The sequence below is a fragment of the Seriola aureovittata genome, chromosome 2, assembly GCF_021018895.1.
Source record: "Seriola aureovittata isolate HTS-2021-v1 ecotype China chromosome 2, ASM2101889v1, whole genome shotgun sequence".
Lineage (NCBI taxonomy): Eukaryota > Metazoa > Chordata > Actinopteri > Carangiformes > Carangidae > Seriola > Seriola aureovittata.
The window spans coordinates 12,900,466-12,925,770 of record NC_079365.1 but is presented as its reverse complement, the minus strand read 5'-3'; the positions used below and the strand labels follow the sequence as shown (position 1 = coordinate 12,925,770).

Sequence of the window (25,305 nt, the reverse complement as noted above, 5' to 3'; positions counted from 1 at the left end):
TTTGTGCTTTATGTGTTTTTTATTCCAAAGCTGAAGCAGACAAAAGTACGGCAGGTGGAGCTGAACAGACTCAATGACAAGGAAAAAAAAGACAGACACATCTGTGCTTCCACTACAAAAAGTGTTGAGGGGTATAGTAAAAAAAAAAAAGAAAAAAATGCACAACAGCGGGAACATTGCCCCACACATTCAAGGAACATTTCTACAGTGAGATTTGTATGTGCGATGTGACAGGTAATGTGGATGTGATTTTACAAAGTGAAGTGGACCAAACTGACAAAAGTAACAAAATAATTTCCCATGATCCCAAGTGAGCTGGGAAGTGTCCTGTTGCGTTACCAGAACACTGAAGAGGAACGAACCAACCATCACACCCTCTTTGAATGTGATGACAGCTTGCTGGTGGTGTCAGATTCTGCTCGGGGAAGAGGAACAGCTCTTAAGTACTTTCTACCTCCTCTCAATCCACCAGGAAGTGTGGAGGAGAAGTGTTGCACCAGACTAATCCCACAGAGACTCCTGACAGCTGAGCTGGTGTGATCAACAGTAACTAAATGATCGGTCTGAACCATGTACTCCTTAGAGGGTGCTACTGCTTACATAAAAACACACAAACGCTCCCTATTGTTGCTCGACACATCTGCAAACAGAAATCTAACAAAAAGGCCCTAGCAAAACTTCAAGCTGACAAACACATCTGCATAGCATTAACCTGAAATATAATCTGGCAATGTTATTAATTCTGAAGCATAACATTGGTAAGCCTGAACCAAATGGTAGGTAGGGGTTAAAAGTAATTTGCTGCTTTAGCGACACAACGGTAAGGCCTATGCTAAAATGTTCATAAAATCCATGAAAAAATACAGTATCAGTTGGCTCCTACTCTCCTATGAGCTACATGCAGGAGAAAGAGGGGCCAGTTTCTGTTCTTAAACGTGCCATCCTTCTCTGCTCTAACGCTATGTACCTGAAAAACAAGCATAGATTAAAGTAGGAGAGAGGGACCATGAGTGAGGTGCTCTGTCTGAATGGCACATGACCCTTGTGTGAGTGCATAGGCCTCTGTTCGACATTCATAAAGACAAACTGAACCCGACAGACACTCCAAGTCCAAATCCCAGAAATGAGCTACTGCCTCCTGCCAATTTCCACAGTCAGGGACAGAGTCCTTACATTCTACTTGTCAGTTCAAAATACATCTGCTTACTTTGCATGTACGTAAAAGAAACCTTCCCTTGCTTTTATTTTTGGGATTTAGCCATTTGATTTAACATTCACAGGTTTGGGGCTAGAGCTAGAACAGGGCTGCGGGTTGACAGAGAACTACTGCTAATGCTAAGGCTTCATGTCCTATTCCAACATTCAAGCCCCTCTGAGTACACAACCTGATATTTGGGAAAGGAGAGGAGAGAGATCTCACCGATTCCCTCTCCTCCCCTTTTCTAGAATATTTATAATCTCTTCACTGGTGTAAAAACACAGATCAACATCCTCTCTGCCAGAGCAGAGTGGTGGGTTTTGTTAAAATGGTAGAGTAATAAAAACAAACACTCCTACAAAACATTAGAATTTGCCATGAAAAATAAAACACTGAGAAAATCCATGCAATGCGACTCACATGTCGACAAATTATTGCTTCCTTTTTACAACCTGTGTTTATATGTGCATGCATGCGTGCATCTTTCAGTGGGCAGCAGACTGTGGGTCCGCCATGGCATTACTGGCTTTCTTCCTCCGTTTCGTTAGCAGTGGATTGGTTGAGTCCTCAATGGTCTTGATCTTGATTTGCTCGTAGTCAACCCTCATTGTTGCCAAGGCACTGGTCATTTCCTCCTGAAACATAGAGAAAAGAAGATCATTAGGCCACTTGCTTTACTCAACTGGAGTCTGCTGTTGTACGTATGCATGTTTGAGTGTGCTTGGCACGTGGGAACTCCTGAACACATGCAGATACAGGAAGTTTGTCTTTTTCACTGATTCACTGATGCAAAGATAAGCAGCTGTCTAACCTTGACATCCTCCCATGTGTCCTTCTCCTCCTTTAGTACGCGGCTGGTGTGAAGTGGGGTCTGGGGAACCTCCATCGATTGCTTTAGGAAGACAAACACAAGCACATCCGAATCTTACTTCAGTGTACGGATATCAGCCAGAAAAACCACTGAAAAGATGGTATGAAAATGATCCAGAAAAATGCAAGAGAGCTCATGTTCTCACATTGATCCATGGATGATTCATGAACTCTGTGATGGTCATCCTTTGGGTCGGCTCAGTCTTCAGGAGGGTCCTAATCAGTTGTTTAGCTGCAAACACAATTATTATTTACACCATTAAAAAGAAAAACAAGACTAGATCAAAACCTAGTATGTAGCTTGATCGAGTATGGACAGTGTCAATTGAAGACGTGGTTGAAAACTGTTGAGGAGCCACTGTAAACAACTCATCGCATTGTATTTGCATTGTTCCTAGTGTCAGCCGGTTTCAGCCCTCTATCTGTTTGCTTCTCTCCTAATCTCTGTAGTGTTAAGTGATGCTGGGAAACTGCCTGAAAGAAGGGAGCCATTCACAATTTGCAAAAGTTTGGATGCTAAACAGCTAAAAGCGCTTTAAAAAAAAAAAAAAAAAAAACTGTTGTGTGGGTTCTCGAGTAGTGTATTACACTAAGTATAACCCATTCAACTCTTTTGTTTTTGCCCACATATACCCATACACCGCTCTGACAGAAGGAGATACTGGGGTAGAGGTGGAGGCGAAATCTTCACTGTATAGCATTATTTCTCTTCAAAAATTAATTTACTACTCAGAAAATATCACTTTCATTTGTAGTGAATTTGACTGACGGTAGCAAATGAACATCCGTTAGTTTCAATTTCTTGATAAAGTTAAGACTCGCTTGTTTCTCATGTTTAGGTGAGGTCCTGAAGAAGCTTGTGAAACATTGTGATGAAAAGTTTTTTCTGACAGATGAAAGTAAGATCATGTGAGACCAGTGAATGGCAGGTACTCCTATGTTCACTTGTGCAATGACTGACTGTTGGATTTTCACATATTTCTTTTAGTTTATAAGCAAAATAATCCTTCATATTATTCAGGAAAAAAAGCAAAGTTTCAGTTTACCATAATTTAAACTCAATACCTCCAGTTCCTATATACAGAAGCAGAGCATATACATCGACATCTAAATAAAGAAATGAGTACCTACAGTGGGACCAGTTTACATTATAGCCTTACCTTCTTCTGATACATCAGACCATTCAGGGTTGGGAAACTCATATTGGCCCATCTTGATCCTCTTCTTCATCCCAGGAGAGATGGCTAGACCATGGTTGGAATAGAAAGGAGGGTACCCACACAACCTGGTGAAGGTTTAACATGGCAGCATTAGTTACTGCATTCAATAAAGAACATGGTGGAGGTGTGAGAGATTATGAAAAGACTGACTTACAGGATATACATGATGACACCCAACGACCACATGTCACATGACTTGTCATATTTCTCTGGGCCCAGAACCTCTGGTGCTACAAATGGAAACGGAAGAATGTGAGTTACGTGTTGTGTTATGCGTCCTTTTTACTGTCTCTTATTAGGCAAGGAGTAGAATATTGAATATTTGATATTCACTCCTTACCAACATAGTAGGGTGTGTAGCAGGGGGTAGCTAAAGAGTTGTGTGAGGTGGTTTCCTTGGCAAAGCCAAAGTCTGTGAGTTTGAGCAGGGCATTGGGCCTCTTCGTGGAATACAGTAAATTCTCTGGCTGCATGGAAGATTCAGGAAACAATGAAGAATATGATGTTAGTTACTGCAGCTATAAAGAGCAGGGAAATGTCTTATTAACCAGTGTGACAATACAAAGTTAAGACACAAACCTTGACATCTCTGTGTGCAATGTTGATTGCATGCAGAAACTGGATGGCCTCTCCTATGCTCTTCATGATATCAGACGCCTCTGACATAAAGACACAAAAAGAAAATTAAGTAATTTGATATTTACATTTTACAGGTGGCAGTATATGGTGGCTGTGTGTGTCTGTGTGGATGCAGTGGTATATCTGAACCAGTGTGCTATGTAATTGTGTAATAAAATGTTGAGGTATTATAAGAAATGCTGTGTGTTGTTACCCCTCTCAGTGAAGGCCTGGTCTCCTCTGTCCTGGATTCGACTAAAAAGCTCACCACCGTCCATGCTGGGAAGAAAAAGTCAGTATCTGAGATTTTTAGATAGATACACTTCTGATGAGCTCCCTACTCATCTCATTTCTCATTCTTGGCTAAGTAGCATGAGGAATGAGTACATTTACCTTCTGATGTACTAGGTACTGTATTCACTTTTTGATATGATTTTGAATGTTTAGCACAGGTGTCAACAGGCCAGATGAAGTACAGCAAAGAACCACATCTTTGCAATGACATGTACTGAATGTTGTCTGGGTTAGGGTTAGGACAGAAAGGGGAAACTGACCGCATTATAATCACTTCTGAGTAGTACTGAACTAAAATTAGCAGTGAAAGTCCTTTTCAGGGTTTAAACTTGACCATGCATATTGATTTAATGTGGGATATGCTCTCAAATTATATTACTGTCAATATCACAATCATTTTTATGGTTTTTACAGCCATGTTATACAATACATTTTTGTCCATTGGACACCTTTAGTTCAAATATGACCGGTGCTGGTGACCAACTAAAACTGTTACAGTATCCCCTCATCCACGAAAATATTTGCAAATTTGTAAACAACACAGGTATTAACTAAGGTAGCACAGATACATCCAACATTAAGAGTAACAGAGGTGTTGGTGTACAAGTCAAGTAAAAAGCTAATGGTTGTTAACCTGAGCATGAGAACATCCTACTCGACTTACTTGATGATAAGTTTCATTTAATCATTTTTGCTCAGTATGAGTGTGTGAGTTTCAGGTCCAATTTTGTGTGTGACTAAAGATTCAGAAAGCACAGGCATGTATGTGTTAACGGGAGCGCAGGACCCGCAGCCTCAGAGCCTCGTGACGGCTGTACAAAACCACAGCACACTTCAAGCTTCTCATTATTAATCATCCACATTTTGCATACTAAGAAACGGACAACAGCTTTTTATTCTGATATCAAAGTAACTGATGTGAGTAACCACCAGCAGTGAGGCAATCCCTCAGTCCTGCAAACTCTGTTCACACTGGTTTGACAATTCTTTCCCATGTGGCTAAAGCTAGAGTTCAACCCACCCTGGCTCTCTATGTTTCTGAAAGTGTCTAGAGGTGGTGTGTGAATTCTCAACAGAATAGATACTTAATGATTTTGACGAGAATGGAAGTACTAAGATTGCACATCTTGCACCATCACAGCAGAAACACTGTAACACCCTTACATGTTCTTAAGCTACTGTCTTTCACAACCCGTTTTCGCTGTGGAAACACCTCAGCAGCAGGGATGATAAGATGTACTCGCTGGAAATATCAAACCGTCTAGAAAAAACCCCAATACATATCAGTAGTTTTTGTTTTATTTTTTCCAAATTAGATTCAAAGTTTAAAAAATATATTTTCAATTAATTTGGTGATGCTATGTTATGCTGTTATTTTCTTAAATGCATATTTTACACATTGAACAAAAGGTTTACATATTGCTCCTGATAAGTTGCAATATTAACTGTCACTTTTGAGCGCCAAGTCTGTGTTTGGTAGCTTATAGATTCTTCAGTGTGCTACAGAGTCATTATCATAATGACCTTTGATATGTAATGTTAACTAATATTGAATTATGTTAACTAAATGTATTTCAAATTTGTCTCCCTTCAATGACCTTCTGAACAAGCAAGGCCGTGTTGATTGAGTCCAACTACTTAATCTATTAAGTTAGAAAAGAAGTAGCTGACAACACCAAGAAGTCACAAAGCAATCTGCAATAAAATGGACTGAAGAGCACAAGAAGTGTACACAATACAGCCTCCAAAAGAACAACAATGTTGACTCAGCACCTCTGACCAATCAACTGCATTGGCCTTTGGCTATGCTGCAATGTGAGTGAAAAGGATCAGTTCGATGTTGGCTTTGGTTTTTCTATGGGATTTGTTAGCAATAGGAAAAAACTATACAATATTGCTAATGGAGTTTACAGCCAACATCACCCCTACTTCAGGTTCTACTGGACGACAGTTGACCACAACTTTGACCAGAAACTTTGAACTTTACAGAACAGATATGCTTATGTATCTAAAGCTTGTTGATTCATCAAGTAGCATATTAGCAAAGTTAGGTCACAGGGCAGATCAGAAGCTGCTCTCTAATCCTTGCCGAATTTCCAAAATTATCAAAGGGACTTGACATAGTGACATAGTGACTCTTTACACAACATAACGGAAAACCTACACAGTGAAATACAGGTCATCAGGCTGACCCAATTTCTTCAATGTCAGAAAGAAAGCAGACTGAATAGCTAGATCTCACTGTGCTGCATCATCTACCTGGTGTGATATTCTAGGAAACGTTTTTAGTTTCATCAGAACATTACTTTTCTTTATTGGCATTTTGTGCTGAGCTCATTTTCTCAAGGAAATTAGTCATCAGCTTCAGCATTTTGCATGTGAGCGTGTAGGCAATCAGTCCACTACCTCTGCACCACAGTGATAAACGCAGACCTAGTGAGTGCACGTGTGACAAGATGTGGGTTTGGTGGTTTAAAGTGCTGCAAGATGGAAATGCAAAGGTGTGGAAAATACAATAAGCTCATTTAGGAGAAATCGGGTAATTTTCTACAAAAGGTTTTGCACAACAGATTTACAATAATTAACCTGGCTAAAATCTGCTTAACACAAAGCTCGCAATAACCTTTATCTCACTAAAGACTTAGTGAGATTAGTGAGAACAACTTCCACTTTCACATAGGGTGCCTATCTGTCAGAGGGAACATCACCAGTTGTGACCAACAAAAACGCAAACATGCCTGCTTTCACTGTCAGTGAAAAAGCATACCAAAACCAATAACTTGGTAGTTAAGCTTTTGACATGACAATTCTATTCACCACTAAACAAATGACAAGTATTTTAGTACTTGAGAGTCTGTCACCAAGACTGTGCACTCACCACTCCATGACAATGAGCAGACACTTCCTGCTCTGATAGAGGTTTTCATAAACGTCAATAATGCGCACAATGTTGGAACAAGGTGACGCCCTCCAGTGGAGCTCCACTTCCCTTCGGGCCTTGGCACAATCCTGCAGCATCTGGACAGACGGACAGAAGCATAGAGGGAGAGGTTGATTAACATCAAATATACAAGTAAGAAAATACACTACAAGTTGCATTACTGTTTAACTGTTCATTTCCTTCCCATTATAAATAATAGGCAAAATGAAAAACTGATGTCTTGTACTAGATTCAAAGAAACCAGGGACCAGCTGAATGCCACTACTAATTCACATCAACAGTAAACAAAAAAAAAAAAAAAAAACAGAAGTGCAGTGCTGCCATCTGCTGGCAGAATGTTGAAAAGATGTTCCTTGTTTTTCTAATCCAGTCTTGTGTGAGACTAGCACCCTCCATGTGTGACACTCGGTCAATGCACCATTAAACAACAGCACCTTCAATTTATATGATTTTGATTTTTTAAATACATTTATATAATACAATAAATGTATCTATTCATTGCCCAACATTATTATAAATCCCTAAAATGTCACTCTTACTCACCGCCCTACAGCAGGAAGTCAAACTTGAGGGTCAGTCACAGGAAAATGTTTTAGAACCATTTAGAAATTTCGCATGTAGCTCAAGGTCACTCAGGAACCCTGGCCATATGATGTCTGGCATGACTCAGGCCTTATGGCCAGGTGCTAATTAAATTCAGCACTGCATTGCTCACTATAGTGAATTTAAACAAGCAACTTTGTGTAGCTACATTGTTTCTTCTGTGATATTATATCCATCAACATAGTAGAGAGCAAGCAAATAATGAAAAGTTTGGTCATCTGAGGACATTTATTGACATGGTTGTTGATCCTGTTAAAAGTGATTTTACAGTACATTCAAGTTAATTCCTTTGTACCAAGTAATAGGTATAATTATTAAATATACATTTTATTCTAAATGTTTTGTAATATATTTTTTCAAGTTAAATTTTTGTTTACTACCATCCCTATTTGTCATCCCTTATTGGTGAAGCACTTTGAGCTACACTTCTTGTTTGAATGGTGACTACGAAAAGATAATCCAACAAGCTTTTTACCTTTTATTTTATCTGAATGCTACCTTCTCTCCCTTAACTATAAAGAGGGGTAAATAATAAAAAAACAGGATCTATGGTGCACACAGACCAATGTATAGATTCAGGGACTTTGAAGTAAATTGTTCAGATTGTGTATCAACAATTCACCACCAAAGAACAAAATATAAATTATATCAAAAACATTTTTTTTTCCAATATCAAATACATTTTCAGAAATATGACAACCTTTTTTGTTATTATTTTTTAAATATACTAGGTTACCTCACAATGTTCATCTAAGCCAAGTATGACTTTTTGAAACAGGGTACCCCTGCAGAAAGACTTAAGAGTCCGGACAGGATCATGTCTTATGACCTTGCCAGTTGTAAATAACACAGCAAATGCCATGCAGGAAACTTGCAGACTCCCTTACAGAAGTAAAAAAGTTTTGTGGTCAAATATAGGCCTGAACTTCTGAACTATAAGCTCCAGACTGTCTCAAAGAGTAAATATAAGAAAGTCATGTTAAAGTCGGCAAAACAGGAGAAAGTACTGATTATAGGCTACACCTAAAAAACAAGACTGAAATGAGAATTTATTTCAATTCAGAAATAAGTTCTGCTTTCCTTCAAAAAAACAAAAAACAAAACAAAACAAAAAAAAAAAAAAAAAACATAAAAGATCGTTTTGGCACCAGTTATAAAGAAATTGATTCATTCTAAGCTTTAGAGAGGTTTTAAACTACAAACAGCAGTTTCCTACTTTCCACAACTGTCAAAGTATAGGTTGCGAGGCAGTGGCAATTTAATGTTGAATAAGCACCTGTGTTTGTTTATAGATTTAATTATATAATCTAGACTACACTCCCACATGTAAAACCCTATGAATATCCTTGTCAGTCAACAGAAAGAATTCAGCCTTGTAGCTTTGACAAGTCTGTCCATCTTGTCCTGCGTTACATTCCAACCCAACCTACGGTCACAACACAACAGTGGGCTTCGTTCCAGCGTGCAGTGAGAGAGCCAGAGTATTCAGTCTGCTGTCTTGCCTATCACACAGGACTATCAGTACATTAACATGCGGATGAGAAAGCAGGTTACTCAGGAAATCAGACAATGTTATTACTTATGCTGTGGTAATGTAGTTCCCTTAAAACTGCAGGTTAGTAGTCAAATTTCTCCCCATACCTTATTTTGGGAGCAAGTGATAAATGTCCGATGTGTGTGTGTGTGTAGGTGGATTGCAGAGGGCAAATGGCACAGTGAGAGGACAGGCAAAGCTGTGTCTGAACTTTACAAATGGTGAAATGTTCAGTGGTTGAACATGTCTCACTTCTTCTTCCAGAAGTTTCTTTGTGTCAGTTTTAGCTGGACTTTGGAAGTAGTTATTTTGAATATGAGGATGTATTTCTGGCAGTGTAACAATCTCTCCTTTCATCCTGTTGCGCTGCTGTCAATGTCTGAAGTCTTTTTCATGCACATGCACACATGGCAAAATCCAATCAGAATTCCACCTATACATGATCAAAAAAAAATTGGCTTTCCCCAGATAAATCTTACTGGGGAAATCCGGTTTCTCTAATCCTCTACCCAAATTACAGAAACCAGGTCTCTCACAAGATGTTTAAGAAATCAGGCAACTACAGAAAGACAACTGTGACCTGGTTGGGTACGAACAGTTCTGACCCGACTTCTCCACCCAACTCCAGCCATGACTATGTCCTTTTACTCAGTCCACTGAAAAGGACTCCACCCAGTTCAACAAGGACACACTTCAACCAGCAAACTGCCTGAACTCAAACCCACCTTAGCTGAAACCAGAGAGTCAAACCACACAATAAAAGCATCAGGTTTTCTGTTCTCACTTGTTTCAGACAACAAGTCCAAAAGGGTTGCTGCATAGAAACATCATGACAGCAGCCAGTTACAGTTTAGTAATGGCTTTTCATGTAAATAAAATCACACCACAATATTGAAAAATATTTCAAGGAACACTTAAAGCAGTGCACAACCACCAGTGGTGGTTCAAAACATCCAGCCCACATGAGCATACGTTTGTGGCATGATCGCTTGTAAAGTCAAACTGATCGTCCATGAAGATAAACAATATTAACCTGTCCATGAGGATATTGGCTAGAGCAATAGGCCTGTTGATCACTATGACTGCTTTTACCACTTTAGTTTCTGACTAGTATATTTTACATATTCAGAAGAAATTTGATTGGTTGCACAATACTAAAAGGTTTACTATTCCTCTCACTGCAGTGTAGATTTCAGGCATGTATAACTTTAAGCCGGGTTTATTTTTACACACTTTCTTTTTAGATTTATACAAAGGCTGCTAAATGTTTCTGTCACTCTCGCATGCCAGGTTTTGAATGCTTTATTACTTTGATTACATTTGTTTTAAAGTTCACCGCAGACAGCTCCGTGATTGTGTACTTGACTTTATTTCTGTGGTGCAGTGTGTTCAACTGCTGTACAAGCTGATAGCTACCAACTCCTGATAGTCAGCTGGTAAACAGCAGTCTTTTTATCAGAAAGAGCCACCATACTTGACAAGATCCATGTCTGCAACAATGTAGCTTGGGACAGTGAACACTGAGAAGTGATACGGTGTCCACCTTCCGCATGTGATCTCATGATCTCATGACATGACTTTGTTTATTAAGATGTCAGTAATGGAAAGAAAAAAAACTTAAAAAGGAAATTGCGAAAAAAGAAAGTACCGAGGAAAAGATAAGAAAGGTGGACACACAGGAAAAAGAATACATCAAAGACAATAGATAACGAGAGATTTTCTTTACTTTTACACTTCTATAATCTCAGTGTCAGCATGCTGTTTTACTGAAATTTAGGTGAGAAGTCTGAGTGACTGACCAATAAAACGTGACTGTCTTTGTTACCAGGAAGAGCTGGTATGGTGTAGTGCTGAATTACTCTCTGCTTTATCTCGACACTGAACACACAGCACAGGTCAACCACCCTTTGGGACAGAGCAAACAAGGGTGGGTCTTACTTCCTGCGTCACAACTGAGAGAAAAAAACACCCTAACTGACAGAGGAACCTGTGGACACAAACACTGTACCCATAGGACAGAACTGATGCACTGTAGTACTGTGACACTTTGACCCTCTAGATTTGTATTGAAGTAACTGCCAAGGGCCAAAATTTTGTGAGCATTTTTAAAAGTATCATGAAATCTTTAATTACAAAATGTATTACTATAAAGTTGATATAGAGAGTATATACAGTAACAAAAACTGTTTTCTGCATTATAAAATGTTGAAAATGGCACAAATAGCTGGATGGCTGTTCTGTCTAGGAATTTGTTGGTGGGGCTCCCAGCAGGGCTCTAATAATGTAAAAAAAGAAAATAAAACTAGTTAACCTTGCTGTAAATGTAAAGCACTTACATTTCTACAGTAAAATATGATTGAACCCCCGTTCTTTATTATTTACACAGTCACAAACACAGGGATTAACTAAATGGATTTAACTAAAATGAAGAGGCTTAGCTTAACTTATAATATGTAACTAATGACATAACATTAATTCAATAATAGACAAACATTAGCATACTATGGTTTCACATTTTCTTCCTAATTTGGAATTTAGCCACTCCGGTTCTTATAACTGCCAACGCCATTGTTGATGTCAGGATGGAGTGGATGGACGTTTCTTACGGTATTGACTGTGACACGTGTGTGTGTGTGTTGCCAGCAGCTTTCTTTTCACCACATGGGCTCAGAGGTCATGCTATCCTCTCAGATCCCCCTCTCTGTCATTTGACTTTGACTGACTCAATACTGGTGTCGCTGTTGGAGGTAATTTTGTGATAGATGGTTATTGATTGGGAGAAGTAATTCAATACAAGTGAGACCACATACATCTTACAAAATCTGCAACAATTTAAATCATAGATCAAATGATATTGTAGACATTTTAACATTTCTTTCAGAAACATTCAGATTATAGACATGTATAAAACATGTACTCCATGTCTCTCCACCAGCCCACAACACAGACCCTAAAGTTTTTCTGCTTATCTTGTTTGCAGTCAAATCAAGAGAAGTGTTGCAAAAGCTCCTGAAAAAAATCTGATTTTAGTATTTTCTCTCACATTCTAGATACACAAAACTCTCATACATCCAAAAAATGATTGCCTACAGCCTTGTTTTAATTTTAAAATAATTTCTCTGTTCAAAGTTCTGTTTTATCTCCACAACCTAATGGCATACTACCACAGGCTGTTTTGCTGAGCACTAGTAGCCCAAAGATACGGCCTGCCTGCATCTGGAATCCCAACAAAGTAAACAACATCACATTGGGTCCATGTGTGGGGTATATAGCCAGATAAACTCTTAATCATATCTGTGTGTGCGCGCGCGTGTGCGTGCGTGCGTGGCGATGACAGATCAGGTGGTAAAGATACTGTGTGGACATCAACACACTTACATTAAGTAAGTTACATCACTAATATCGACTGACTTGAATTGCCTTCCATGACAATGCTTTCTAATTGTTGCTAGCTAATAGCCTGGAGATCCTTGTGACAACTGGAATGCTGAATTGACATTACATTAACAGTAAGAGTAATTTAAGATTTGCTCCGTTATGCACAGGGAAGTTAATGTGACGAGATCACCTCATTAATATTTAACCATATGTATAACTGTCACCCCTCTGATGTCCAACTGTCAAAGGGGAAGTAGAAGATACATATGTGCATGTGTGTACTGGAAATAAGAATCATGCTATGAAAATAATATAAGCATATTTAAATATAGCAGACTTCCCGCCACAAACAAAGACTTCACACTGTCTTTTTAACACATGGACATTTATACACACAGAACAACACACCCCTGTCACCTCTCTGCTGGTGCTTGTGTGACTGCATAGCCCCCCATCTGCTGCTGGCCCTTTGAGGCTAAACAGTGAAGCTTAGGGAGAAGGAGGGAGATAAGGGGGGCAGATGGGCACACAATACACTTCCTCTAGCCAACACAATAGCTCCCAAGCCCAGGGCAGGACAGTGGGAGGTGGGATGGGGCTAAGCTGACGGAGCACCCATCCTCCACCTGCCACTCACAAGCCAAGGAAAAGCTCAGGGTCAATATGGTGATACTAAAAAAAAAAAAAAATATTAGTGAGGGTGATGCAACAGTGAAATTCTGTGGAGGATAGAGGTTATAGAGGGGTGACAGGTTAAGCTAGGCTCAATCAGAAAAGCCCTTTAACCTGACAAAAAGCGTTAAACAATCTACCAGAAGAGTTGTCTCTGCATGTGGGTGTGACTTGTTCATTGAGCGCTCAGTGAAGCAGCAAACATGTTTGTGTGTCAATAGGACATGATCTGATTAAAGACATCTGGAAGGCCTCACAAGACCGTCACATACGCGCGCGCACGTGTGTGTGTGTGTGTCTCTGTACACTTGTGTGGCTATGCTTTGTGAGGACCAGTGTGAGTTTTAGACCTTGGGAGTGAGGATATTTTGGCTGGTCTTCACTTTGTGAAACACTTTCAAAAAGGGCTGTTTGAGGGGTTTTCAGTTTTACGATTATGGTTAGGTTGAGGTGTATTTGCGATGCATATGAACATCTGCACTGTTACATGTGTATGGTACCATTTTGAACGTTTCAGTGACATTGTTGCCAGAGTAAATCAGACTGTTTTATGGAGCTACAAAAGGAAACCATGTAAAATTAGTCAGTTCAATGGCATAAAGGTATATTCAGACTGAGGGTGAAGTGAACTTTAAGAGTTGACATAATTGCATACACAGCTGACACAAACACAGAAAACTACAGTTGGTGCATATGTTCCTTGCTAGCTACAGCTAATGTATAACAGGCTGTTTGGGACAAATAAACAATGAATGTAAGAACACTCCATCTGTCAATTGTGCCACTAACATGAGGTGAAAATTGTTTTAAACATACTTTCAAAAAACAAAATCATCATATTCTAAATGCATGAGATATCGCCAGTGAGAATAAAGCTTATGCCATCACTCGTGCCATCCAACCTCTCAAGACAAATAGCGTGCAAGTGAATATCGTTAGCCAGCAGGTGTCCCAGTACACAACACACATTCATTAAAAAAAAAGTTACTTTCAAGGGGAGGAAGTGAGACAGGATGGCATCTGTATGACACCCGGAGGCTGCTGTCTCACTTCCTGATTCGGGCTGGAAGATGTGCATGGAAACGAAGGAGATGAAGCAGAGTCTTTTAAGACGTTGCCAGGTACAGAGACAGATGAAAACAATAAACAGATAACTGTTTCTAAAGAAGTGAACTAGAAACTAAAGGTATTATATTTTTGACAATCTCTACCTCGTTCCTTTCCCTTTGAGCCAGCTTCACTAACTCCTCCCTGCTGACACATTGTGATTCATGGTGTGAATCCCCTCATCACCTGATGCAACAGATGATATCTGTAACTTCACTGTATAAATACAAACAGAATGCTGTGTTTTCAGCTGATTCCTAATGACTGGGGGTTAACATTATGAGTCAATTGGGCGCCCTGGTAGCTCATCTGGTAGAGAACATAAGGCTCCCCTGACTCTCTCCATTTTTACTGTCATAATAAAAGGCAAAAATGCCAAAAAAATAAATTAAAAAAACAGAAAGAGTAGGACTGTAGTTTACTGCTGTAAACAAGTGACATCGTGCATGTATTTGCATTCCGACTATTGTCAGCCATTTTCAGCCCTTTATCTGTTTGCTTCTCTTCTACTCTCTGTGCTCATATATAGTGTTTTAATGCAGCCAAATTTACATGTTTTTCTGTTTCTCTTGTCAGACAACAGAACAAAAATGAAATAGTGACTGAAACACAGCCCATTAAGGCTACATTTTAACCAGCAGTCATTTCTAAGCGATTCCCAAGCTGCAGCTCTGCACTGCTAAAATCTTGATTTTACAACCACAACGTCATCATATTAAAAAAAAAAAAAAAAAAAAAAAAAAATCACCAAACACGTAAGTTAAAGACAAATACTGTGCTGTCATTTCAGCTGTATTTACTTGTAAAATGTGAATGAAAGTCAGAATCAACAGAATAGCTTTCTTATTTTATCTCTCACACAGTGCACAGCCTCCGCCTGTGATCCACAACAGTTTTCAACTACTATATTTCCTCAAAAAGTGACTGGCAACTTCATTTACCTCAACTACAGAAGGTGACATACTTTTATTTGAGTCAGACTTGTATTAGAGGCAGGTATTTATTCCCCTCTGTTTGATATCATATATATTTAATTGGTCATCGCTGCATTTTAGCACGAAGCCTAATTTTCAGTCGTTCCCTTCTGTCGTGTTAAAGTTACTGCGTTAAGTGTTAAAACAAACCCAACACTTTCTGTAGCCGTTTCAAATCATCAAAAGCCTTGTAGCGTTTCAGTTAAAAGAAACCCTTTATTTGTTAACAGGGCTTTTACTGCCATGCTGACATGCTGCAATAAGTCTCATTTCTGGTTGCTGGTGTTTCTGTTGTTCACATCAATTCAGATCTGTTGGTTTCATCAGCAGTTAGCAATGGATCCGCTCTCTCCCTCCCACTCTCATCCTCTCTCTGCTCAGTGTGTCTTATGTTTAGTTATTCCTCTGCCTCCATTAGTAATAATGGTGCATGTAAAGAAATAGTTTATTTGTTTATCAATTGAGACCAGGCTCAGTGAAATGGAAGCACTCCTCCGCTTCCCTGCATCTCCCGAGCAACAGGGAAACCAGGGCAGCAAGATGACTGCCTGTAACAAGAGGCAGTCCAGCCATGAACTGGGTTTATAACTAGTCTTTTTTCAAAAAAGGTCTCTAAATCTAGCAACAAAAGTGCTAAGTCAGAAACACTGCAGAAACAATTTGCACTAATCAATTTCGAAAGAGCAACAGCTTATGGGCAAACAGTCACACGACATTTGGCTGACCAGTGGCGGAAATATGATCAGTCAGTCAGTCAGTCAGTCAATCAGTCAGGGACATTCGCAATTATAGGACTGGCCCCGCTGTTGCAGTAAAGCCAAAAAAAAACACAAGCCTTTCTGTTGATCGTGTGTGTGTGTGTACATGTAGAAATGTACAAAAGTATGTTTTCAGACAGACAAACTAAAGAAAACTAGGGTAGGCCAAAAAAGCAACCAGCTAAGAATTCAGGAGGTTTCCTGCCAAGACAAAGTTTGGCACATAACACCCCATAAAAGTACATTGTATCTTTTTTCACTTTAGTTTTTGTACCGATTAAACAACCAAGATACAATGTTTAATTAAATAATTAAATCATTAATTAGTGAGCTTTATAGGTGCTGATAGGTGGATTTTGATTTCGTTTCCACTGGCTAGCCATTTCCGCATTACTAGTCTTTACACTAAGCTAACCAGCAGCTGGGTCAGCATGACATTTATCATACAGATACGAGTGTGATATTTATCTTCTCATTTAACTCTTGGCAAGAAACAGAATAAATTTGTTTCCCAAAATTTGAGATCAACTAATTTTGACAATTTGTGAAATAAAGTTGAAATAACCAAGAAAATTATTATTATTTTTATTATTATTAAATTATTAACTGTCTAAAAGTTGTTGAACTATTCTTTAACTTTTTTCCCTTAGTCTTTCCACCATGTTAAAGACTAAGGACACCACTGTTACTACAAATAGCCAATTATATCAATTCGCCAATCAACACAAAATGTAAAAAATAAATCCCCTAAGTAAAAAAATCTGAAAATTTAACACTTGTTTGCTTTTCTATGCATCAGTACCAAATTTAGCTTCAAATTAGTTTAGTTATGCAGGCTTTTGGCTGGTATTCATACTACTGGTTAGTATTCAAGAGCAACGGAGCATGTAGTGTGTTGAATGAATGAAATCTGGAAGAGAGATGAACATTCACTTCCCTTTACCATTGACACCATTCAGCACTGTTCAACCGCATTGCTTCCTTTTTAAGGAACTTATCACAAAACCAATGCAGAAAATTTCATGTCTACACAAAAAATAGCTGGGGGAGACCAGTTTCAAGCATAATATCATATATTCGCTGGAAGTAATGTCTGTTGAGAGGTCATTAAGGAAGTATTCGCAACCATTCATAACGAAGTGCTGTTTCAGTATGACAGAGTGCTGCATCAGCTTGGAAATTACTCTGTACCACAGATACAGTTGGCTAACTAGCTCTGGGTCCATCTATAAACAACCACAATACCACATCCTTCCAAATACACTTCCCTCAACAGAAAGGGAGGCAACAGAGAAAGACAAGGTCGATGCGTGGGGGTTGGTGGCGACTGCACCAAATCACAGACCATATAAATTATGATCGAGTAAATCATATTATGTCAAAAGGAGCTTACAACACTAAGATAAATGTTTATCAAAGGAGCTTTTACTTCAGCTAATCTGTTTGTTTGTGACAAATGTCAAACAAATATTTTCCCAATAATCTGAAGGGGGAAATGAGATCTTATTGTACTGCGTGATCTGTCACACTTTTGCCTTAGTGTTGACAAACAGTACAGATTTAAACATCACAGGCTATAATACAGATCCCCTCTGATCACTGAGTTATAGCTTCTCCAGAATATACTCCCCATAACCAGTGCAACAACTGGACAAAGGACATAAAGTACAGATATAAGAAGACAACAACATCTCTAGTGTTGTGCAACACCTAGCCAGTCAATGTGGCTCTCCTATTCGAGACATTCACATATGGCAATCAGTGTAAGTTTTCAATGATTCAGACATCATGACTTCACAACTTCACACTATGTCAAAGGTGGAGCTCCAGTTGACAAATGTGCCACTTTGTAAAATCAAATTCTGTAGTGTTTGATTCAAATAAAAACTCTAAGTTTAAAAATGTGACCTGAAGACACTGCAGCAAAGAACATGGCAATCCAACAAATAATGCCAAATGTTCAAGAGCTGCAACAAACAATTATTCTTATTATTGATTAATCTGATGTTTATTTTCTTGACTGATCGTTTTGTCTATAAAATAGCGAAGATTTACAATTATAGTTTCACACAACAGCCACCAGTCCAAAACCCAAAGATCTTCAGTTTAATCTCATACACACGTGGACAAAGTTGTTGGTACCCTTCCGTTAAAGAAAGAAAAACCCACAATGGTCACTGAAATAACTTGAAACTGACAAAAGTAATAGTAAATAAAAATATACTGAAAATTAACTAATGAAAATCAGGCATTGCTTTTGAATTGTGGTTCAACAGAATAATTTTAAAAAACAAACTAATGAAACTGGCCTGGACAAAAATGATGGTACCCTTAACTTAATATTTTGTTGCACAACCTTTTGAGGCAATCACTGCAATCAAGCGATTTCTGTAACTCTCAATTAGACTTCTGCACCTGTCGACAGGTATTTTGGCCCACTCCTCGTGAGCAAACTGCTCCAGCTGTCTCAGGTTTGAAGGATGCCTTCTCCAGACTGCATGTTTCAGCTCCTTCCACAGATGTTCAATAGGATTTAGATTGGGGCTCGTAGAAGGCCACTTCAGAATAGTCCAATGTTTTGTTCTTAGCCATTCTTGGGTGTTTTTAGCCGTGTGTTTTGGGTCATTATCCTGTTGGAGGACCCATGACCTGCGACTGAGACCAAGCTTTCTGACACTGGGCAGCACATTTCGCTCCAGAATGCCTTGATAGTCTTTCGATTTAATTGTACCCTGCACAGATTCAAGACACCCTGTGCCAGATGCAGCAAAGCAGCCCCAGAACATAACCGAGCCTCCTCCATGTTTCACAGTAGGTACAGTGTTCTTTTCTTTGTATGCTTCATTTTAGCGTCTGTGAGCTGATGTTACTTGCCAAAAAGCTCCAGTTTTGTCTCATCTGTCCAAAGGACATTCTCCCAGAAGCTTTGTGGCTTGTCAATATGCATTTTGGTAAATTCCAGTCTTGCTTTCATCAGTGGAGTCTTCCTCGGTCGTCTTCCATTAAGTCCACTTTGGCTCAAACAGCGACGGATGGTGCGATCTGACACTGATGTACCTTGACCTTGGAGTTCACCGCTAATCTCTTTGGAAGTTGTTCTGGGCTCTTTGGTTACCATTCGTATTAGCCGTCTCCTCAATTTGTCATCAATTTTCCTCTTGCGGCCACGTCCAGGAGGTTGGCTACAGTCCTGTGGACCTTAAACTTCTGAATAATATGTGCAACTGTAGTCACAGGAACATCAAGCTGCTTGGAGATGGTCTTATAGCCTTTACCTTTAACGTGCTTGTCTGTATTTTTCTTTCTAATCTCCTGAGACAACTCTCTCCGTAACTTTCTGTGGTCCATGTTCAGTGTGGTACACACCATGATACCAAACAGCACAGTGACTACTTTTCACCCTTTAAATAGGCAGACGGACTGATTACAAGTTTGAAGACACCTGTGATGCTGATTACAGGACACACCTTAGTTTAACATGTCCCTATGGTCAAATTATTTTCAATCTTTTCTAGGGGTACCATCATTTTTGTCCAGGCCAGTTTCATTGGTTTGTTTTTTAAAATGATTCTGCTGAACCACAATTCAAAAGCAATGTCTGATTTTCATTAGTTAATTTTTAGTAAATTTTTATTTATTATTACTTTTGTCAGTTTCAAGTTATTTCAGTGACCATCGTGGGTTTTTCTTTCTTTAACGGAAGGGTACCAAGAATTTTGTCCATGTGTGTATATGACAAATAATAACATCATATCCTCACACTTGAGAAGCTGACAATGCAAACAACAATTAAACTGATTATCCAAATAGTTGCCCATTGATTTTCTGTTGATTACCTTATCAATTACATGACTACATGCTGCAGCTCTAAAACATTTATTTTCACTTTGGTAATTTTCCTTAAATGTTTGTATTTATTTTTTATTTTGCTTGAATTTACAATTTTCACTTATAGCTCCCATTACAGATTCTGTTACAGTAGCATTACTGATTTCTTTCAGAGGAGGATAATTGATGTGAATGAAACATTAGGACAATGGTTGCAACATATAAACTATCACTATTAATAATATTGTCATCTCAATTTTTATCCTTTAGCAAGCTAAAAATATTATCCCAACAACCAACAGATTTTATATATTATAGCACAACAAATGAAGATGAGTTAATGGCATTATGTATTGGGATGTCAGTATCCCAATACATAATGCCATTAACTCATCTTGAGAACATTTTCTCACCATGAAAAAATCTTGTGAGAGTGTGATTATGAATAAAGCACAGATGACCGATGACGCCACATGTCACAGAGACCACAATACGGACGCAAAACATTTTCCACAACAAGGCAAAATGACTGATCATAAATGAACTTCATGCCGACAGCAGGGAGATTTTGATCTTGCTCAAGGAGGTAATCAGCAGCATAGTGGAATAATGAGTAAGTACTCTTCCAGCAACGACCAAAGGACTGGGGATGCCACTCTCAACGGTACTGTTGAAAGAAGGGGAGAAACAACTCAGAGTGCCACCAAAGAACCTCTTCCTTCCTCTCTCCCTCACTCCTTTTCCTTCCTTTCTCTCATCATTTCATGATTGAAGAATGGGCCTAGTTCTTCCTCTGTATTTCTGCATTGACCTTTAATAGGCATGACAGTCTCAATACAAAATTCCAAAGGATTTATAGTATGTGGGTGTTGGGTGTCAAAGAAAAGACACTACTTTTTAAATACACCATTTAGGTGGAGTCGTGGTTCTTCTGCTCTACAATAGTCCAAGAGGAAATTTCAAAAATCGAAACCCCATAAACGGGAAAAAAAACTTCCATTTGAACTGGCCAGTGGTTCCAGTTCCTCTTTTCTCAGCCAACCCCTCGACAGGTGTGTTTACTTCACCACAGAGACTTGCACATCTTTCCAAATGTCAGGAAGTGCAACTTCAACGACTCAGAAAATGTGGCCAAAATATTTAGTCACTGTGTATGATTGCATCATCTTAACGACACACAGTTCACTGAGCTCCTTTCCAGATGAAGAAAACTACGCTTAAGGAGTCAGTGGTTAACCCATACTTTCTAATAAAGACTAAAATCTCTTTTTTAAAACACTTTGTTGGCGATCACTTCAACACGTGTTTGTTTGTGAGCCAAACTCACTACAATTTCTTGATGTGTTGATTGCATTTATATTACTAATAAACTGGTTATGTCCAGGGTTGTGCAACAAACCAGTTACCTTCCAAATCCTTTAAACAAAAATGTTATGTAATAAGTTAGAAATTAAGCTGCCCTGAGTCCATACACTGCTCAACCTTTGCCGCGGCACAATGCAACATTATCAGGCAACATAGTCTGTGGCGTTCAAGTGCAGCGTGAAGACAGGAAACCTTGTAACATGAACTGTATGATTCTGTTACTGTTTTTTGATTGAGACATTCCAAAGTTGTAAAATCACGCAGTGTATTGGCATCTGGTATGCCTTCAAACTAAGGGGTGTACTTTCAAACTGAACTTTATGAAATAACTTCCTTCCCATATGCTGTAGCCAAGGGGGTGACAAAAAACACAGTACTGCGTTTTTTTTTTTAAACACAGTGCTATTTGCAGTCAGAATGTGGCCATAACCTGATTGCTCCCAATAACCTGGTTTCTTGTGTGCATACAATTTTAGTCACTGTAAGATGATACCTGCAGATGCTTCACAACCTTTGAGAGTATGCAGGAGACTTAAAAGCAGACCAGTCAACACAGAGAGGTACATAGCTTTGTCTCAAAAACCACAAAGTAAAAGCTATTGATTATGTGACAGGCTGCATTAAGTATAATGCAGTACAAGGTAGTAAAATATAAATGTTTATGACTTTCGAGACTTTATGGTTCCTCCATTTCTCTGCAACAGTCTCTCTCCCACAAACACAGACACTCACTTATTCAGCTGCACTGTTAGCGTAAAACTTGTTCCAAGACACAGGTAAAAGTTTCACAAGGTGATGTCACCTTGGGCCAGGCTGGCAGATTCCTAGTGCTGGCATCTAATGCAACCCTAATGAATAAAAAAGATGCGATAGGGCTGACTCAGCTGACATCAGTGACGGGAACACGAAGGGCATTAGTTCATTAGTTCATTCAGTGAAGACATCAATCTGTTTGCCTACAGTCTGCTGAAAGACCATGAGAAGAAAGTGGTGAAGCTAGCATCTTACATTGCAGCTCCAAAGTGCTACAAGTTTTAAGAGTACAAGGAGCAATAGGAGGGAATTTATGTAAGTATACAGGCACATTATACAATCAAATCACTTGGTGGCCTTTAAATCAAGTGTGTATTTGTATATATTTGCATCTGACACAGAGATTTATTCCAGCACTGACAGAGGGGAAGCTCACAGATGCCATCTGTGCTCAAATATTCACCACACATTATTACGTGCGGTTATGCTGTATATCTAAATAGTGCAACATTTTCCTGCTGCTTTGCTATCATGATGGGATTTGTATTGTTTCTAAGGAACCAATGTCTTTTCTGTCCACACACATGGAGTCAGTCATTTTGCCCTGTTGTTTCAACAGTGCTATTTATTCGTCAATTTCGGGGGTTTCTCTGTGAGACAGAGGCAGTAATCATAAGTAGCAAGAATAGTCTTACATCTACAGTTGTTTGTTTATGAAAAACCTGTCTCCATAAGCACAGCCAAGCATACAGGTTTTACAATAATGACTGAGAAGTACAGTTAAGCAGCACCAAGTTTCTATGAGAAGTTTATGTTATGTGATTTAGAGACTAAACTTTAATTCCAGTTGCTTGTAGTTAATTATTCCACATTAAAACTTACACCATTTTAGTAGTGACATTTTTAGTAATTACAACTTATTTTTGCCTTTGCAGTGTCAACTCTTAATATTGATTAAACTCTCTGTCATTGTCAATATTTAATTATGGCATATGTTCATAAATCATTTCAAATTATACACAAAAGGACTGTCACAACTTTGAAAATTCGGGGTGCATTACTCAACATGCAGATTCCCTCGTGTTAATCTTCGTATACTGCTTTATACCCCACTGGAGTTGGACAGCAAAGACATAAAAACTCCCTTCATAAGCCATATCCACATCTATCTGCAATTATAAAATGATATTACACACAAACATTATTACCAGCTGCAACCTCCTATAATATGTAAAGTGCAACATGACTATGTTTAATCCTACTTATATATGGCTTACCAACACATAGCCCAACATGATGCCAAACAGGTTTGAGTAAAAGCGTGTCGGTGTGCTTACTCTACGTTTAATATGCACACACTAGTGCAGAGAGCTGTGACCCGGTTATTTAAGCTAAATTTCGGTTTGAACCACCACACAGGATGCTCCTGGACTGTGATTCAATTGGGGAAGCTTTTGTTTAGCACTCATTTGACCAAACTTTACACAATCTCTTCTATAATGAGCTTTTTCTAATTTACAGGTTACTGTGGCATAACTTAATTTAAATCAAAAACACGAACAGAGGGCTGCGTCCAACCAATATTTGCTTGTCACTGTTTTATCTTAACACAGTGACTGGCAATGGACAAAACAATTACAGCACATGATGCAGAAAGGCTTGAGCAGATTGAGAAATAATTTAAACATCACATAGCCTGCCCAGCAACATGCTTCAGACTCCACTGGACACAGCACTCTGCAACACCTGTGATAAGGGGCAGCACATCACAGCTGAGATGCTAGTGTACCCGTTATAGATTCATTCATTGGTTGCATTTAAAATACCCTTTGTTTCAACTTCATATACGAGTTTAAACTACAGATGTCCTGCTAATATCTGACAAACAAACATGCAGTTGTTTTTATGTTAGAGTAATTAAGACCATACATGAGAAACGCTAAAAAGGTGGGTAGACCAGTATCTTTCAAAAGCTGCTGTCTTTAGGGTTCTTGTTTTGAGTGACCAGCAGGCAGAAGTAAAAAGGCAGAGTACTAAAAAGGAGTGAATATTCACATTTAAAATTTTGAAAACAATGACTTGAATTGCATTTTTAATAATAATAAAAATAATTAAGTTAGCAAATGAGTTAAGCATTTAATCAGCTATCAACATGTTGAAGATGAATTTTCTGTCCATGAGTTCTATTTATTTCTATTAAAATTTGTTATTTGTTTTAGCCTCAAAAGCGGAGTTTAGATAGTTTGGACTGCGTCACTGTCATCGCAAGTGGTGACAACTCCAGAAACAGCTGGGCACAAAACGTCCACTAGAGTCAGTCAAAGTATTATTTTCTTCCAGAGTAGACTGATTTCCTGGCTATGCCTCTGTTCCGCAGTGACTTCACAGCCTTGACCTTTACCCAGTTTATTTGTCAAATATTACCTACCTTCAGCGCATACTTGTCTCCAGTCTTCTTCTGGAAGATTTCAAGCACCTTGCCATTGATGCCCAGCCCCAGCACCTGGCTGGTTACCTTGTAGTCGTCTGTTATGGCGTTCTTCTTGATCTGTAAGGAGGGTCTGGCGTGGAAGGGGAGGAACTGGCCCGTGGGGTTCTGCTGCCCGCCCGGGTTCTGTTGCCCCGCCGGGTTAGGAAACAGTGGCTGGTTCTGTGCGTTGGACAGCATGCTCTTGGTCTGGGCTGAGAGATGAACAACAGCCCCCTCTCAACAGTACTCCTCTGCCTTTTCCTTGTCACACAAACCGAGTCTTCTTACGGGGTTAGCTGGCCTCTGATAAACTATTCACTGTGTAGCAGCAAGGCCCGAGGAGGAACCGACAGTAGTTTTGACGTTACAGGTTAACAAGTCACTTAGTTAGCCGATAAAATGCTAAATTAGCTAGCTCTTAGCATGCTAGCTCGATCCTATTCTTGACCTATGATTCTCGGCTAACAACTCAGCTATCGGTTAGCTTATCCATCTCCGGTGGTGTCCGCCGTCCACCGGTTCCTCAAAGAGCACTTCAGGAACTTTCCTAAATAATCCCATAAAGCGACTACAGAACTGGCTTTTTGATTAAACCACGTAAAACCTGGCGAGCAACGTTACAAAACGACAAAAACACTCAACGAAACACAGAGGGAAAACTCCGATTCCAGTAGCACTAGCACGCCAAACTCACTTCACTCCCGGACAGACAGACACCCAGC

At 39.1% G+C, this 25,305-nt stretch overlaps 1 protein-coding gene across 1 annotated transcript; it reads right to left on the bottom strand.

Moving 5' to 3' along the window:
- Positions 1-25,305, bottom strand: mapkapk2a (MAPK activated protein kinase 2a). Its single transcript, XM_056403352.1, has 10 exons — positions 24,542-25,305; positions 7,079-7,218; positions 4,121-4,185; positions 3,868-3,947; positions 3,629-3,755; positions 3,443-3,518; positions 3,229-3,353; positions 2,215-2,300; positions 2,010-2,090; positions 1-1,833 (listed from the first exon to the last, which is right to left on the bottom strand). The coding sequence occupies exons 1-10, from the start codon at positions 24,779-24,781 to the stop codon at positions 1,684-1,686; spliced, it is 1,170 nt and encodes a 389-aa protein (XP_056259327.1). The 5' UTR covers positions 24,782-25,305; the 3' UTR covers positions 1-1,683.

Bases quoted from the DNA above. Each gene is read 5' to 3' on its own strand.
- mapkapk2a (XM_056403352.1), bottom strand. From the start codon at position 24,781: ATGCTGTCCAACGCACAGAACCAGCCACTGTTTCCTAACCCGGCGGGG. The intron at 3,354-3,442 runs GTAAGTCAGTCT...AACCTTCACCAG, and splicing joins GGTGTCATCATGTATATCCT to GTTGTGTGGGTACCCTCCTT. The intron at 2,301-3,228 runs GTAAGGCTATAA...TTGTGTTTGCAG, and splicing joins GTCTGATGTATCAGAAGAAG to CTAAACAACTGATTAGGACC.